At 44.5% G+C, this 15636-nt stretch overlaps 1 protein-coding gene across 1 annotated transcript in view; it reads right to left on the bottom strand.

The window, feature by feature from the left end:
• Nucleotides 1-15636, bottom strand: part of NFATC1 (nuclear factor of activated T cells 1) — a 112984-nt gene that overhangs the window by 33497 nt on the left and 63851 nt on the right. The window contains exons 7-8 of the mRNA XM_074146910.1: nt 13791-13846; nt 12388-12520 (exon numbers count right to left, since the gene is read on the bottom strand). Of these exons, the coding sequence (XP_074003011.1) occupies nt 12388-12520; nt 13791-13846 (189 nt within the window). The remainder of the gene's footprint in view (nt 1-12387; nt 12521-13790; nt 13847-15636) is intronic.

The raw sequence follows: 15636 nt of genomic DNA, 5'->3' as shown, positions 1-15636 counted from the left end.
AATTGAGTATGGACGCATGGTGGCATTTATCTTCTTTCCCAAAAAGAGATCCAGAGAACAACTGTCACTTGGAGGTGCTGTTGGAAATTGACGGTGATACCAGAGAAAATCTTTCAGAATATTAGAAGAAACAACCCATTGTGGCACAAAAGTTATTAATGAAACATCTTTGCACAACTCAACTAAAAGCACATGCATGTTGCATGTCTCTGACTATATTTTTATTTACACATGTTTTACAAACACTGTTATACATTCTCCAGCCATTTACTATGTTTGCATATGAGTCTTTTGAACCCCTAAAAATGCACGTGTGTGCATATGTACATATAAAACCTCTTTTAACACTCAAATTTTGCTGCTGGTGAATGTACTTCACTACCCTTGTTTTACAGTTCCCCAGCCTCTTGTTAACTTTGCTCCTTTTATGTTCTTTTACATATAGATGCTTGCAACACTTGTTTCAAGATTTCTAGCACCCCTAGTAAAAACATGTCTATATATGTAACAGATGCACAGGTGTTGCTCAAGACAAATGTGCTAAGGATAATGGACTGTCATTGGATTCCTCATAATCTTATTTTCACCTGCTCGTGTGCTGCACACTGGCTAGGAGGGCGACCAATGCACTTGGTGGCAGAGAAGCGGATTCCAGGCTCAGTGACAGATTTATTAAACCAGGATCACACCCTTTATGAAAATGCAAGACCAAAGAAACGCACCTAGATAAACACGGCAGCTCAGATATTGTAAGAAAATACCTTTAACAAGTTCCTGAGCTAGCAAATATTCTCACATGTTTTATATTAGCTTCACTGTACTAGCACTAACCACAGCACAGCTGGAAATATGATGGTTGTTGAACACTGAATTTTCCCAATATATCACTGTTATAGAAACACCTGTGCTAAATAATTCCAAGCTCAACCACTGGCAATTCAACTCCCATAAACCCTGGAGCTGTCTGACTCGTTATAACCTAGGAAAGGGTTATAGCCCTGGTGGCAGGCAGGCTGGAGGCTTTAAAGAAGGCAAGGCTCCTGATCTCGAGCTGATTTTTCATTGTAGCTCTTCTATGGCACGTCTTTGCTACTTGGTTTACCAGGCATTTTTCTGTCACTTCACTTTGAATTTTGTCTTTATAAAAGCAATGCCATGGGGTCTACTTGGAGGCCTGATTACTGGGAATCTGATTTCATTTGTTGCTACACTGAAACACACCTGCCGCAACCAACGGAGGATACCCAGTTAAGTCCTACTCTGCACTGGGCAAAGGACTGATGGGCAGAAGGGACTCTATTCCAGACCCGTTAGTCTAAAAACTCTCTTGGAGATGGTGGCACCAACCAAGGACGCTCCCGGCTGCCCATAAATTCAGAGTTCAGAGGGAAAATAGAGACGGGTGTTAATTACAGGGCCAGTCAGGGTAAGTCACAGTAGCTTGTTTGCTGATGGCAGGTTGCTAGCCAGAGAGGGAAACAAGAAGGAGGGATATGAGATTAAGTGGGACCTCCATTTTACTTGACAATTATTTCCATTGCACCCTTGTATTGCTCTGAACTGATATTCCAGAACACCAGTTATTTCATGTAATGGGAAACAAATTGTCTTTAAATGGACAGATATTACCTGCACGTAGGCTTAGAGGTGTCTGAACTTGTTCAACTGAATTGTCTCCATTACCTTTTTCAATGTGTTTTTTCAACACAGTAAAAGAGTCTCCCCTTGCTAAGCATTATATATTTTGTTTGTATGCTAATTTCATCACTAGAATAGATAATCACACTGAAAGACAGAAAATATTAATGCTGAAACTGTGAAGGGATTTGTATCTGACTTTTCAGTGCTTTGCCACTTGTATAGCCATTTAACACCCTGCAGAGCGAATGTACAGATCTTACAAAGCTGGGATGGCAGCTGCTTGCTCACCCCCCTTTAAAGTGTAAATGTCCTCCCAGGGTACCAGTTTGGAGAAGGAAGCTCCATAGGAATTTTTTCTGTTTTTCTTTTTTTTTCTCCTGGAGAAACCATTACTAATGACCCAGATGATCTGGGATCAGACCTGCAAACCTGAGCACGTCAGCAGAAAGGTAAGACATTAACGCTTCCCTTTCTGGCTAGACCTCAACTTTTGTTATTTAGGTGAATAACTTTATTACTTGACTTGTGGAGGACAGATATACCACAAATTGCTACACTACACCAGTTAACAGTTTATTTATGACACTCTGTCCTGTATCTGCGTCTCCCCAGCCTACGTAATTCCACCAAATGGCGTAACAAAGGCCAACAATCTTTGCCAATGTTTGCATTTCCAAACTCAGCACAAAGGAGCTGTGAGTCTAATGACCTGGTCATTCTGAAAACACTTTGAATGTGTCAAAAGTTGGACTGCGGTGGGCCCAAGGCAGGAGCTGTGGGTATTTCAAGACACACCTTCCAAAACCAATGCAGGAACAGCCTGTACCTGTACTCACCATCACAGTGTCTACGGTGTTACTCAAACAAGTTAAAATAAAGTTGCATGTAATAAGGCTACCAGTTCCTCACACACCCTACCCACTGTATCGCTGACTTTTGGGTGGCTGGGACCCTCAGCCAGGGGAGCAGCCGTAGCTGACTTAGAGCAGCCAAGGATACAAACCTTACATGCTCACCTTCACCATTTTCTCCCAGGCAGGAACCGAGTGGGCTCCTCCAGAGCAACCAGGGCTGATCATCGGCCAGCTGTGGGCTAGCGTTACCACTGACCTATTGACTCATGCTTGATTAACTGCAAATCTTTACAGACCTGAGCTAGAAAAAGAGGTTTCATTCTCAAATACATGCCTGTGGAGGCATGGTACATATCCATTTCCCACATATCCATTTCCACCGTCACTCACTCGCACAAGTGAATATTTCACACAGGGAGATGAGACACGATACAGAGAGTACACTTAATTTTCTCAGCCTTAATATTTAACAGCGAACAGTACTAGCTTGACTAACTTCTAGCTCAAATATTTCAAATCTTAAATAGCCTGGTAAAAACCTGCCAGCTGAAAGAGACACTCCTAGTCACAGGGCAGGCCTGGACTGGCAATTAACTGGAAAGACCTACAGCTGTTCAGAACCTGCAGGTACTTTTAGCAGAAAACGGACTATTTCTTAAATTCAGCAGGGCGATATCAAATGGCAACAAGCATTCTGTCTCTGTGGTGCTGAGATAACACCCAGTCTTGCAGACTCCCAGCTGGCTAGAATGAAAAACTGTGACTGAATTTGCCATAGACTGAGATTTGCCAATAATCAGTTGCAGCTATGACACCAGAATTTGTGGAATTGTAAACAGAAAAGATGATGCAGTTTTTACATACACTCAGACTCAAAAGTAATGTTACTTGGTTAAGAGACCCTACTCTGCTGAAGGATCAGGCCCTTGCCATAAAAAGGAAAAAATGAATGCAAGCTTGGTTCGTACGGTGAGTTTTTAAATGCTTCTTACTCCACAATGCATTAGATGATTTTAAGTAATCCTCAATTTTTGTCATATTAAAATATGACAGAGCTCCCAGTTCTAAATTAGTCTGATAAGCAACTTAATCTGTGCAAATTGGTTTTCAATGGTTCGATGATGCCTTCTTAGACTCTGGATTCATGTCATTATGTCACCTAATTTAATACGAAGTTCTGAGAACCATGCACTGGCAGCAGCCCTGGCTATAAATCAAAGCTTCTTACTCAGAGACACCAGGGTTATGACATCATACCAAGGCACTGAGCAGAAGACAATGGTCCTTCTGTGTGGTTCTGAATCTGGGAGAAATATTTCAGCCAGTTCTGCAAGCCCACGTTTAAATGAAAGGCCTTTCTAGCAGGTAAAAAGTTAATATATCAAACCTTGAAGAAAAATAATAAATCATGCACATTCAGTAAAGGGAGTCAGAAAGTGCTTAAATATAAATTATATGTATTTTTTGACAATTCTAACAAGTCTGTTTGCTTTTACACTTTAGCAATCCAGATGGGTTTTTAAATTTTTTTTTGGGGGGGTGCTATTAAAATATGTGAACTGAGAAAATATAATCATATAAATTAAACAGATGTTTGTCCTGATTAACATTAAACTAACAAATTCCCATTTCCACGTAGTATTATCAATGCATACATTTATGGCACTAAAACATATTTATTTTACCCTTAAGTTTGATTGAACCTATCAAACAAAATAGCCACCTTTCATGGTGCAGACTATGATGTAGTTCCCTGGCACCAGCACACAGATTTTGGTTAGAATATGAAAATCAAAACACTACTTTTTTCATCATGTGCACACACATTTCTTCAACTTCTGGACTAAACATCTTGTAATTGGTAAGAATTTGGGATGAGACTTCCAAAGAGGGTGAGCTGAGCTGAGCTCTGAAATGCTGTTTGTACCTTCAAAATCCTCCCCAGTCAGTCAGTCTTGAGCCAGGCAGCACACCCCCTCCCACCACCAGCGAGATGTTCCTTCAGAAGATGCTGCGCAGGTTATCCTGACTGCTGCCACTGCTCTGCTGCTGGCCAACCGGAGACACGGTTAGGGATGTGGACACATCTCCATGTACAGCTTAGCCACTCTGGATTCATGCAAAGACAAAATCCTGGCTGCTGCGGCAGCACCAGCTGGATCCAGTAGGCTTGAGCAGAGCAAGGACCTCATCCCTCGTTCTGACTCTGGAGCAGCCTGGTGTTGGGGAGAGGCAATGGGCTGGCTGCTCTCAAAAACTATAATCCCTCTTTTTTTGTAACACTAGAGCAGCAGTGGCCGAGCAAAACTTTCTGAAACGCCCTGCCAACGTATCCGCAGCAGCGACAACCTCAGTGACAAGGGACGTGCACTCAACCCCAGGGATGTCCCAAGACAGTCACTACAGGGACCTCTGCACATGCTTTCCGTGAACTGGGTATTTTTCCCTAGGCACCAGTTCAAACAAAACATTTTTTAAAGGTCAAGCTCCTATCAAGCCTTTGCTTTTCAGTTAATAAAACCAGAGCACGGTGACTCAGAAACAAAGGGAGCCTCATCCTATCAAGAAGCTGTGGGCAGCACACATGTGCGATTCCAGGTTTTATCTACGCAAGTATCTGAACTCACTCACCCTCTCTTCCTAGCACACTGCTACCAGTACTGCTCATCGGGAGGGCTACCTCTAACACATGCCTGCCTGCCCGCTTTGGGTTCATGTGTATGTATTTTTATGGGATCAGATGCATATGCACAGTTTTATACAAGAATAGCCTCTAGGTAGATGGAAGCCTTGCGCGTGCATCTCAGCCTGTAATCTCGGACAGTGCCATTATCTGATTAGAAAGTACTTTCCAGCTAACTCATTTGCTAAATGCTTTTCAACAGCTGTTAAACTATTAGGTTATTCAATGCATATTTATGAAACAGAAGATTATATATGGTAGCTTGGTACACACACTGTTAAACCAGGTGGGGAGGAGTGGAAGGTAGGTGGAGGGCACTTGGGTTGTGTTAGTACAGAAGACAGGCATTACCTTTCTTTCAAAAGAAAAGGGGAAAATTCTTAAAAGGCACAATTAAATTTCCATCATAACACCTTATTAAATCCTACAATGTTGAAAAGGATAAATCAAGTCTCGTGTTACGCCCGCTTGGGCTGCTCTACTGCTGCTCCCACAGCACAGCACCCAACTCCACCACTGCCTTCAGCTGGAGGTTTAACTGTGCGCAACACCCAGGCCACGCTGGCCAAGGCTTTCTATGTCATTTCTATCAGACATATTAAAATTCACTGGGGTGAGCTCTTTTTTGATGCTGCTGCACAACATTACGCTGCCAGCACTGACATTACTCCTGCTCTCCTTATGAGGGGAGAATAGGAAAGTGGGGGCTGCAGGTGGGGGTCCCACAGGGCAGTAGCATGGGGGCAGCTCCACACTCCTCATCCCTGGCAGTCCTGCGGGAAGCTCTGCAGGGATGGGCTGGCAGGAGGGCATCCTTACTGTGCCAGTCCTACCCCTAGATCCGACCTCTCCAGAGAGGGGTTTGGACCCGGCTGACCTCAGCCCTCTCGGCTCTGACGTGGTCTTTGTCTTCAGAGACAGATGCAGTCCCTCCCACAGCCAGCAAAACACATCCTCACCCATGCATTGCACCTCCGGCAGCCACCACCACCACCACCACATCCCCTTTAGGATCAGTCACTGGGCTAGATTAATTATGGTGATCAGCCACTTGAGGAGAACAAAAATAAGCACCTCCTGTAATCCAGCCCATGTAATTCTAAACCCCGTTCTCCCTCACGCAAGTTTTGCCTTTTGGCTTTTAAGCTAATTGGAAGATCCTAAAGCCCGACACTTGCTAACATATGCATGTGAAATCCCTGGGAAGTGTAAGGGAGGGATTCCTCGCTATGCTCATGCAGAGGGGTTTGGTGACTGAAACTACAGGCTGGGTTTTGTCATCTGAAGGGGAATATTTCAAAAGGGAGCTACTGCCAAAAGACAACTTCATGCACTGGAAGGTAACTATTATGGGTGATCACTGCTGCTGCAACGGAGCCTGCTGGTCAGACACAGCCAGGAGCTTCTATACCCACCCCTGCCTATCGCAGGGACATCACACAGGTAATGCTCCTTCTTAGCCTTCCAGATGAAGATGGAGCACCCCACAGTGAGGCATAGTTTTGCCTCTCAAGATGAAGATGGCTGCATCTGTAGGTCAGGGGTGGCTGACTAGTCTCTGGCTGACAGCAGAGATGTGATGTCACCTGGATGAAGCATGGGCAGCTCTAATGGGGACCCAACAACTAGGAGCAAAAGCACCTGAGGCCATCACGCAGCTGAGCGTGATGCGTGTTCTCTCCGCTCCACCGCAGACCTCACACGGCTGCTGGAAGCGGGTGGAGGGGCCGATGCACTCAGCAATGATGGATTTTGTGATCCTCTTAAATGGAAACACGACTCTGACCAAATCTCGCCTGCTTTTTGTTACTCTGTTAAATGTCAAAAGTAGCAATCAGCCACCTAGCAGCCAAAACAAACTAAACCGTAACACCACATGGTGTAAAAATGAGTGACCGTGATTCATATTTCCACCTAAAATAAAAAAAAAATACGCTGGGGCCAACCTTTTTTCCCCCCAGGTCCCTCCTGTTGCCCTCCCCATGCAGCCTGGCGGCTCCCTGGGCTGGATGAGAACATTTCCAGCCGCTCTGAGGCTTCCCACCTAGCCCAACCAAGCTCAGTCCCCTCACACAGCGCCCCGGGAGGGTGACAATGACCTAGAGGTGGGCCTGGGTAACCTCCATGCCTCTTGCTCCAGCTACCCAGGCCGGTGGTGAGGCGCTACTGCCACGGCCCAGCTGCCAGTGGCCATGTTGGCTAGGAGGCCGCAGGTGAGGATCCCCTCACAGAGCAGGCCCTGAATTTGGCCTCGCTTCCCCAACCACCCCCAAATTACCACCATTTCGCAGACTGGTAATTTCGCCAGCCTCGAGCATGAAAATTCAGCACCTACTCAAGAGCTGAGAGGTGTCAGGAGATGATCGGCGCGAGCCGTGCTCAGCAGCACATGATGGTGGCAACGCCTTGCGTCCTCGTTTTATTGTTTTACTGCCAAGGCGGCCCATGTCGCCTTTTGACTTAGAAAGCGAGCTGCGGGCGGAAGAGCCGAGGTGAAACGGAGGCAGGGCTGCTCGGTGCAGTCACTAGAAAACTGCTGATCGCACCCGTCTGCAAGGGCAGGCCGGGGATAATTTTAGCGCAAGGGGCAGGAAGAGAGGAGGATGCCGGCCATGGGCACCCCTCGCCCTTTCCAGGGGCACACCACCAGCTCCCCACCCCTCGTCGCCACAGGCAGGCTGTCAGCACAGCTCCGCACCCACAGATTCAAGGGACCTCCGTCCCCACCAAGTCACTCGTCTACGTGGCCGGGCTTTCAGAGGAGCTGGGCACCCCGGGGGCCGGTGCAGGTGCCTGCGGGGAGGCGAAGGAACTGCAGCGTGGAGCCTGTGCGCTTGGAAACCTGACCCTGCGGGCGGCAAAACGCGTTCCAAAATAAAAAAGTTACTCAGCATATCAACACCATTTTAATAATGAAGTAGCGAAACGATTTTTTTAATAATGCTTTGACAATTAAGAAGCCTGAGAGAAACAGAAACCGGAAATACTTTATCATCAACTCTGCAAAAGCGTATTTTTCATTCCAGTGAAAGAAACACATCAACTTTCCTTTTCCCATCTTAGTAAATATTTCCTAGACAAACTAGCCTGTCTTTGCTTAGTCAAATATCACTACTTCTCTAAACAAAATTCAAAGAAAAACTTTTCTTGATCACCGCTCCCGATATCAATATTCATTAGATAACAGAAATCATAGAGAGCATTCACTCCTATCTGCAAAAAATAAGTTCTTGAACATGTTTCCTCTATTTTGATGTACCTACTTAAAAGAAATCTGAATAAACAGAGATCTAACTCTTATCATTCAGTGTGTTGCTTAATGTCTTCTGAGCTGGAGAACTCCTTCAGCTTACTTAGCAGATGAAAGCACGGAATCTGGAACCACAGCACACATATCTGATTGCTTGTGTGCTTCTTCAGCCTCTCCAGATCAGTTTATACCTCAAATGCTACCGCTTACATATAGTGATTTCAGAACTTCAAACGGACTCCCCCTGTTTGAAACGCATATTGGGGCAATGGTATAATAAATTCATAGAAGCAAAGTGGTATGCAGTCATAAACAGAAAAGAAAACCAAGTGTTTTTCTAGAGGGTAGGGTTCACAAATGTGGGGTTCACCAATGGTGTTCCGAAATGTTCTGCTGTGCATAACGGAGTGGCAGAGCACGTCTGCACGGAGCTGCAGCAGTGGAGAGACATTAAAAGCCGGATATCCAAGCGTCTGCTCATCGTGCTTTGCTCAGACTCCTGACTGCAGCATCCAGTCCTGCGCCTTTCTCCTCACATTCTGGTGGGATGTGGCAATGCAAAACGTAATAGTACTTACCATATGAGCTGTGGGAATTCACCTGTGCCAGAATGGTATAGAAACTACTCATATTTCTGTGACAGGCATGTCTGAGGAGGAGTCTCAAGAGCCTACAGCCTGCAAGCTCCAGGACAAAACCAAAAAACTGATATGCAATTGCTCAGCAATGCGTAATACTGAAGCAATACTTAAAAAAAAAAAAAAGACATTACAGTCACTTCTGTACAATATGGGCTAATACAGGATTCGGGGATTGCTCAAATTCAGCAGAACAGTAAATCAAAATTTCAATTAAAAGTGGATTATGAGTACTTAGGTTTACAGTCTGTCCCAAGCCAAAGACTTAAGAAAGCCCATTCGCCAGATCTTGGCTCTCATTTGTGAAGTCTCTACTCTCTGTTTTGTTTTGTTATTTAAACTTTTCATTTACAGAGCAGTAAGATTTTCATTTTTACATATTTTTTTTTTTTTTATTTCTCAGGCAGGAACTCATCGTCACCAAGTAAGTCCCTGCTCTGCAAAACACTTCAGCTAACACAGAGGAAAAGTACAATCCTGCCATATCTCCGCAGGACGGGAGAAGCCTTACGGCGGCGAAACCGTAACGTTCTGCTGGAGAGGGCAGCTTGTGCTGGCTGCACATCACAGAGCTGTACTCCATGGAGATGCTATAGGACCATCCACGGGAGGTGGGATGAGCGAGGCCATGTGTCCCTGGATCCACTGGCTGTTTTCCCCTAGGGAATGAGGAGAAACAGGAGCTACAGGAAAAAAAAAAACAGCCTATTGCTCTGTGGTCGGGGTGGGAACTGTACAGCAAGCCCATGGCTCTCCCGCTGGTTGCACCATCTCTGTGTGCCCACACCCCCCCAGGAGCAGGGCCAGCAGGCTCACACACTATTTAGGCTCTAGTCTATTTACGCTATTTTGCTTTGGCACAGTCCAGTTGATCTGTAAAATGTACTTCTAATGTGTGTCACACAGCTTTTAAAAGACCCCTCACACAGAAATACCTGCAAAATTATGGTAGGCAACGAAATGTTAGCATTTTGACTAGTCCTAAAGCACAGAAGTTTACAGGATACCATCTGATTTGGCTAAAACCACATCTTACACTTGATGATCACTTTGACATTAGCTTGTCAAAAACCTACACCTCCTATGTTCGTGGGATTTTTTTAAGCAAGAGACAGGGTGTTACCTGGACCAAAATAGTACTTATCTCCTTTACTTTTTTTTCCACACTGATCACACAATGATTATTGATTCAACTATTTTTTTCTTCACGAGCCAAACTTTGGTTTTCTACAATGTCTTGAAAACATTAAAATAATGTTGTGACTGAAACGAAGTAAAGCAGAACATCCTAAAATGACTCCTCGAAATGCAGCAGTGTAAATGACTGATTCAGTCACTGTGCATGGTTTCCAAAGACACAGTCAAGGTGATCAGATCTACCTTTGAAAGGCACAATGGAAACAACCACCAGCAACATCAGGGCAAAACCTTACAGCTGCAACACAGGCATAATAAAAACATACTAAACTATTAATTCTGATGATTGCAGAAGCACATTCAGCCTTACTGCTGTTATGAGAGAGTTTGCAAAGAACATAAGATGTTTTTCAATTACCTATATGCACATATATATATATATATTAAGAGAATGTGAGTGGAGAAGTAAACAGGAATGGGGGAAGGCATATTTACTATTCAATACCTGCTTCTCTTTCCCCTACTCTGGTGTTGCATTTTTTCTTTCAGGTTTCCCTACACTGAAAGAAAAAGATTTCACAGGAATTTAAATCAGTACAGCAGACTAAACAGGGTTCCCAATGTTTTCAACAATTACCATAATTAAAGATGTCTTTGCAGAATAAAGCCTCGGCTGGTTCTCTGTTGCCTGTCACTAGGTAGCTATTCCCATCGCTTCACATCAAATGAAACATCAAATGGTGGTAGCGTAAACCAACTCTGCAGCAGCAAATACTATTCCCATGGTTTAGAATAAAATGGTAAAAAATGGCCTATGTAAAGGCTGGAGAGGAAAGATGCTGTTTAATAGACAGCAGTTAACAACAGGCATGTATGTGAAATACTTATGAGGCTAACTTGCACGGCAAGGCAATACCTGTTGGCCTCTAGAACAGATTTTTGTTGCTGAAGTGTTGTGCAAGAGAATAACAACTCCCTCTCTTTCCAATTTAAGAGATGAACAGTCTTTAAATACACACAGACATACTCACTGGGGATGAAGTTTGCATAAGTGGGCTGATTCAGTGAAGCGTAGCTATGCGGCACATATGCAATAAGCAGTCAGCTGCCCATGTCCGGTTTCCTGTATTTTTATTTTAAATTAAAGTCCCGATAAAAGTCTGGAGTGCATGTAAGCTAACTAGGTGAAATTCCAAATGTGTATTTTATGGGATTTCACCTGAAAAAAGTTGGCAGGCCTCTTCAAGTCATGTGACATGATTCAAGTATTGCTTTGTGGGAATTTCCCTCAGAAGGACTATTTTCATTTGGAAACTCTACAAAAGAGCACGAACCTCATCATTTTTCTAATTCCTCTTCCTTCAAGAACAACAACAAAACAATCACCCTTTTTTTTTCTTCTTTCCCTAAAAAAGTGTTCTTTGAAAAAGAGCCATTTCAAATAAATTAAAAAAAAAATATCTAAATTTACTTGCTATTAAAATCTTCATACAAGCCTGCTTGGAATTCACCTAGCGTGAGTACTTCATTGTCACTTCACAGTCACCAATATAAGCTTTCAAAATAAACTGGCCCACATGTTTCTGAACATTTGCTATACACGAAGCATTTTGTATGGAGCACTCCGATCTCCATCCACATTGTGCTTTTCACTACTACCCACGAGCTGCGTCAGCCTGGAGCACTATTTTCCCACCACACAAGACAGCGAGGTGGAGGATGACTGGAAGGAGGATCCCCACACGACCTCCAGCTCAGAGTTTACAGTGCTGTGGTGCAAATGCAGCAGTATTATTCAAATGCAACGTATCCTCTGGGGCCACAAAGTCAGACCAAGGGTTGACAGCAACTTAGCAGAGAGCTCAGCACGCTCACCATTTGTGGCTACGTGTGTTTTTGTGTGAGTTTGTGCTGGGGCTCTTCAGCTCCCAAAAGGAGAAAAAGTCCTTCTTCCAACAGGTCTCTGCCACCTATACAAAAGAAAATAATCCACAGAGACGGTCTCTTGTGTGGGCAGCAGAGAGAGGCAGCTCTCATGGTTTGACTCTCACTCTCATTTTATAGCACCAGGTATACCTCCACATTACTCAGGTTATTAAAGAATTGTCAGAGCCATGTATCTTTCTAAGTAATCATCATTATCTCCCATTTTTACTAGCAGAGATAAGGAATATATTTTGTTACCATTAGCAGGAAGATAGGTGAAAAGCTGGTACTGGCTTCTCTTTCTCTTTCCATTGCAGACATAGAAGTTGACCTGAACAGGGCTGGTAATTCTCTGATTGCGGAAAGGTGGTATCTCAACCACCAACGAATTCTGCAAAAGCAACAAATCAGAAAGTCAAGGCACGACGAAGGCAGTCGAGCTGTGCAATAGTATTCACATCTTAACCCCGAGAAGGAGGCGGCTGGGCTCACAAGGAGGAACACACTCTGCAGGGGAACTCGTGGGCTTTGTGGGCAGGGATGGCCTCCTGCTGCCCTCAGTGTCCTCTGTGCCAAGGACTCCAGAAGTAGGGAAATAAGATTTTAGTGTGGCTCACAAACCACGCTAGCCTTCACCTCTTCCCCTTGGATGCGATACCGCATATGGACAATGCTCTATCCCTCTCGCCTCTGAAAAGAATCAGGGACCACAATCAAATCGTGGTCACTAACTCAGCAGGAGAAAGCACAATGGCTTGGCTGGCAGGTCATCTCCAGTATATCTCACCCTTAACCAAATTCCTTTGAAAGCAGAATTAGGACAGGCATATGATTATTCAAATGTTTCCATCTTCTGCAGTGAAATGTTTTTTCATACAACAACTCAGGAAGTTTTAAGCTTGCTAGTTTCTGTGGACGGGAGATCTCGCTACAGGAAGAAGGGCTGGAGAGCATGTAGATGATCTTCCACTGTCAGAAACCAAATGCTCCAGCACGGAGCTAAGGAATGACTTAGCTGATGGGGCATCAGCTTACACAAACGCACAGTGAAATCTGCTATGACCATCAAAACCTCCCTTGGCACTTTTTGAAAGAATAAAAGGGAACGCTCGTCTTAGCATTTGGCCTGCATTCAGCTGAAGGGCTTTATATTGTTTGCCTGCATGTCTCCAGCAGGTTTGCAGCTAACAAACTGTTGCGTATTCCTGCAGAGGTGAAATAGTGGCCATATTTCCCACTTATAGTCATGGCTGAGGGAGCCACACTTCTCCAACCGTGAGGCTGATCTCCTGTGAGGGGACTCACATTTCTTCTGCCGACGGTAAACGAAAGCCAAGGAAAATGATCAGAAATTGCTTTGGGAGCAGAGGGAAGAACTGACCCAGCAAGGCAGAAGATGAGCAGACGGGGCTGGCCCATCCCAGACAATGAAAAAATATTTTCCAAATGGTCTCTCCTACTTTCGGGATGGCTTCCAATGAAGGCTTTTTACCCCACGCTCCTATTAAAGAAAGATTTCCAGGAGGGGAGGCCTAAGTACTTGTTCTGTTTCAGTGGGGAGACACTGTGCCAAAGCCTTGGAAATCCCTCTTTAGTAACAGTGCTGGAGAAGGCAATATATATTTTTCATCTTGATGTTAAAATATTTAAGGCAGACTTACTGGCTTGCACATTTCTTTGTCGGTTTTGGCTTCCATTTCCCACACATGGTGACCATCTAAAAGACAAAAGAAAAAGATATCTAGTTCCGTCCTTTTTTCCCCTCCCAAGCCTACAAAAGAATGACTTTTCCAAAAAAATCTCTTTGAAGGGGCACTGCATATATGAAAACCAGCTCTCAAAAAGCATTGACCAAGCGTTGCCCAACCAGGAGGCCATCTGGGCAGCCCGCGACGGGAGCCCATTTAGCTTTTTTGAAGGGGGAACCACAATCCAGAGGCCATGATACTGCGATGGGGGAAAGCCAGCGGGAGTTTATTCTGCCGCTCGTTTGGACAAAATACGCAACTATTCTACAAAAGCTTCTACAAAAGCTTCCCAAACTTTCAGACAAAAGTACTGCTACTTACGAGGCCTTTTGATTACTACCTATACAGAAAGTCATATTCAACATTAATATTAAACAAACCAAACAGTATTAAGGAAGCTGCTCAGCCATGCGGCGTTTCATTTTAATACAGTCCTAGTCTGGCTTGTCATAATTCTGCTGCTTGGATCAAAAGGCATGGCCATAGGCTGGGAAACGTAGCTTTAGACTCCATTTTAAAGTTGGTTGAGCTCAGCTACAGTGGACCCACCTACAGTTTTCTAGAGCCGCTTCTAGAGGTGTGTTGGGTCCTCCTAACTTACTGTATTTCTGTTTTCAAGCAAACATAGATTTAAGCCACAGCTATCGCTTTTTCTGAGGACCCGTCTTTTGGAAGGAATTGGGTTTGTCTGGTCATTTTTCCTGTGCCTCACTGATACAGAAGTCGCTGGTCAATAACAGGGTTTTTCTTCTTCCTCGTGGCTTCAAAACTCAACAGCAAAGAAATGAGAAAAATAATGCAAAACGTAAGGTTTCCATTCTGCAGGCCTAAAAAAACACAAACGTGTACGAAAGGCCACAAGCAGACTGCTGTCTAAGTTGGGCAGCGGGGACACATGCAGCTTCATAAGTCCCACCATTGTCAGACGTCACCGGAATGAAGGGGAAATTGAGACTTTATGTCATCTCTTTTGTATATTTATTGCGGCATCGGGACATGCAAATGCAAATATTAGCTATTTTGAACTTCATCACATAGACGTGGGCCTGCCTTAGAAAAACAGCTCTCGGCAAGGTAAAAGAGTGAATGCACTTTTTCTTCTCTCTTCACTTTCATGGCCAGGATGGAGGTGACGCATTTAGAACTGCCTGATTTATTACAAATGTCTGTAAATAATATTTTTGTGTACAGCTGTCCTACTGTGAAAGGAATGCTGCTGAGGCACTAGCCCTGGCGATTGTTTTAACATCCAAAACCCCTTTCTTTTCAACGTATGGAAAGAAGTGCAACGTGAAAGCTGCAGCACAAATAGCCCAGTGGATTTGGCAGGTCGTTCTGTAGGAAACAATTAGCAGATCTACCCTTAGTTTCTTCCTACATTTTAAACTGTGATGCTGGAAAAGGAATCCCTTTAATTGGTACTGCCACGTTCGGCTGCAGGGAGAGAAGGAGCAGCCAGACCGTGCTCGAGTCTCCTTAACGATGCCTTTTGAGAGCGCCAGAATTCAGGCAGACTTCTCAGGAGGACTGGCAATCACTCCACAATTTATCCAACAGATGCTTCCCCCGAGCTGTCAGTAGAAAAAAACCTGACTGAAATTCGGCAAGCCGGGACACATCCCTTGTCTGGGAGCAGCTTCCTTTATCTCCCCCGGCTCCGTCCACCACCTATAGAGCCCCCCCCCCCCCTCCCGTAGCCCTCCCTTCCCCCCCTCCCAATTAATTTGATCATTTGTAAAAGTAACACAGCACTGACACC

This window comes from Numenius arquata, chromosome 4 (genome assembly GCF_964106895.1).
Source record: "Numenius arquata chromosome 4, bNumArq3.hap1.1, whole genome shotgun sequence".
NCBI classification, from domain to species: Eukaryota; Metazoa; Chordata; class Aves; order Charadriiformes; family Scolopacidae; genus Numenius; species Numenius arquata.
Note: the sequence above shows the minus strand (reverse complement) of the source record. Positions and strands in the feature narration are given on the sequence as shown.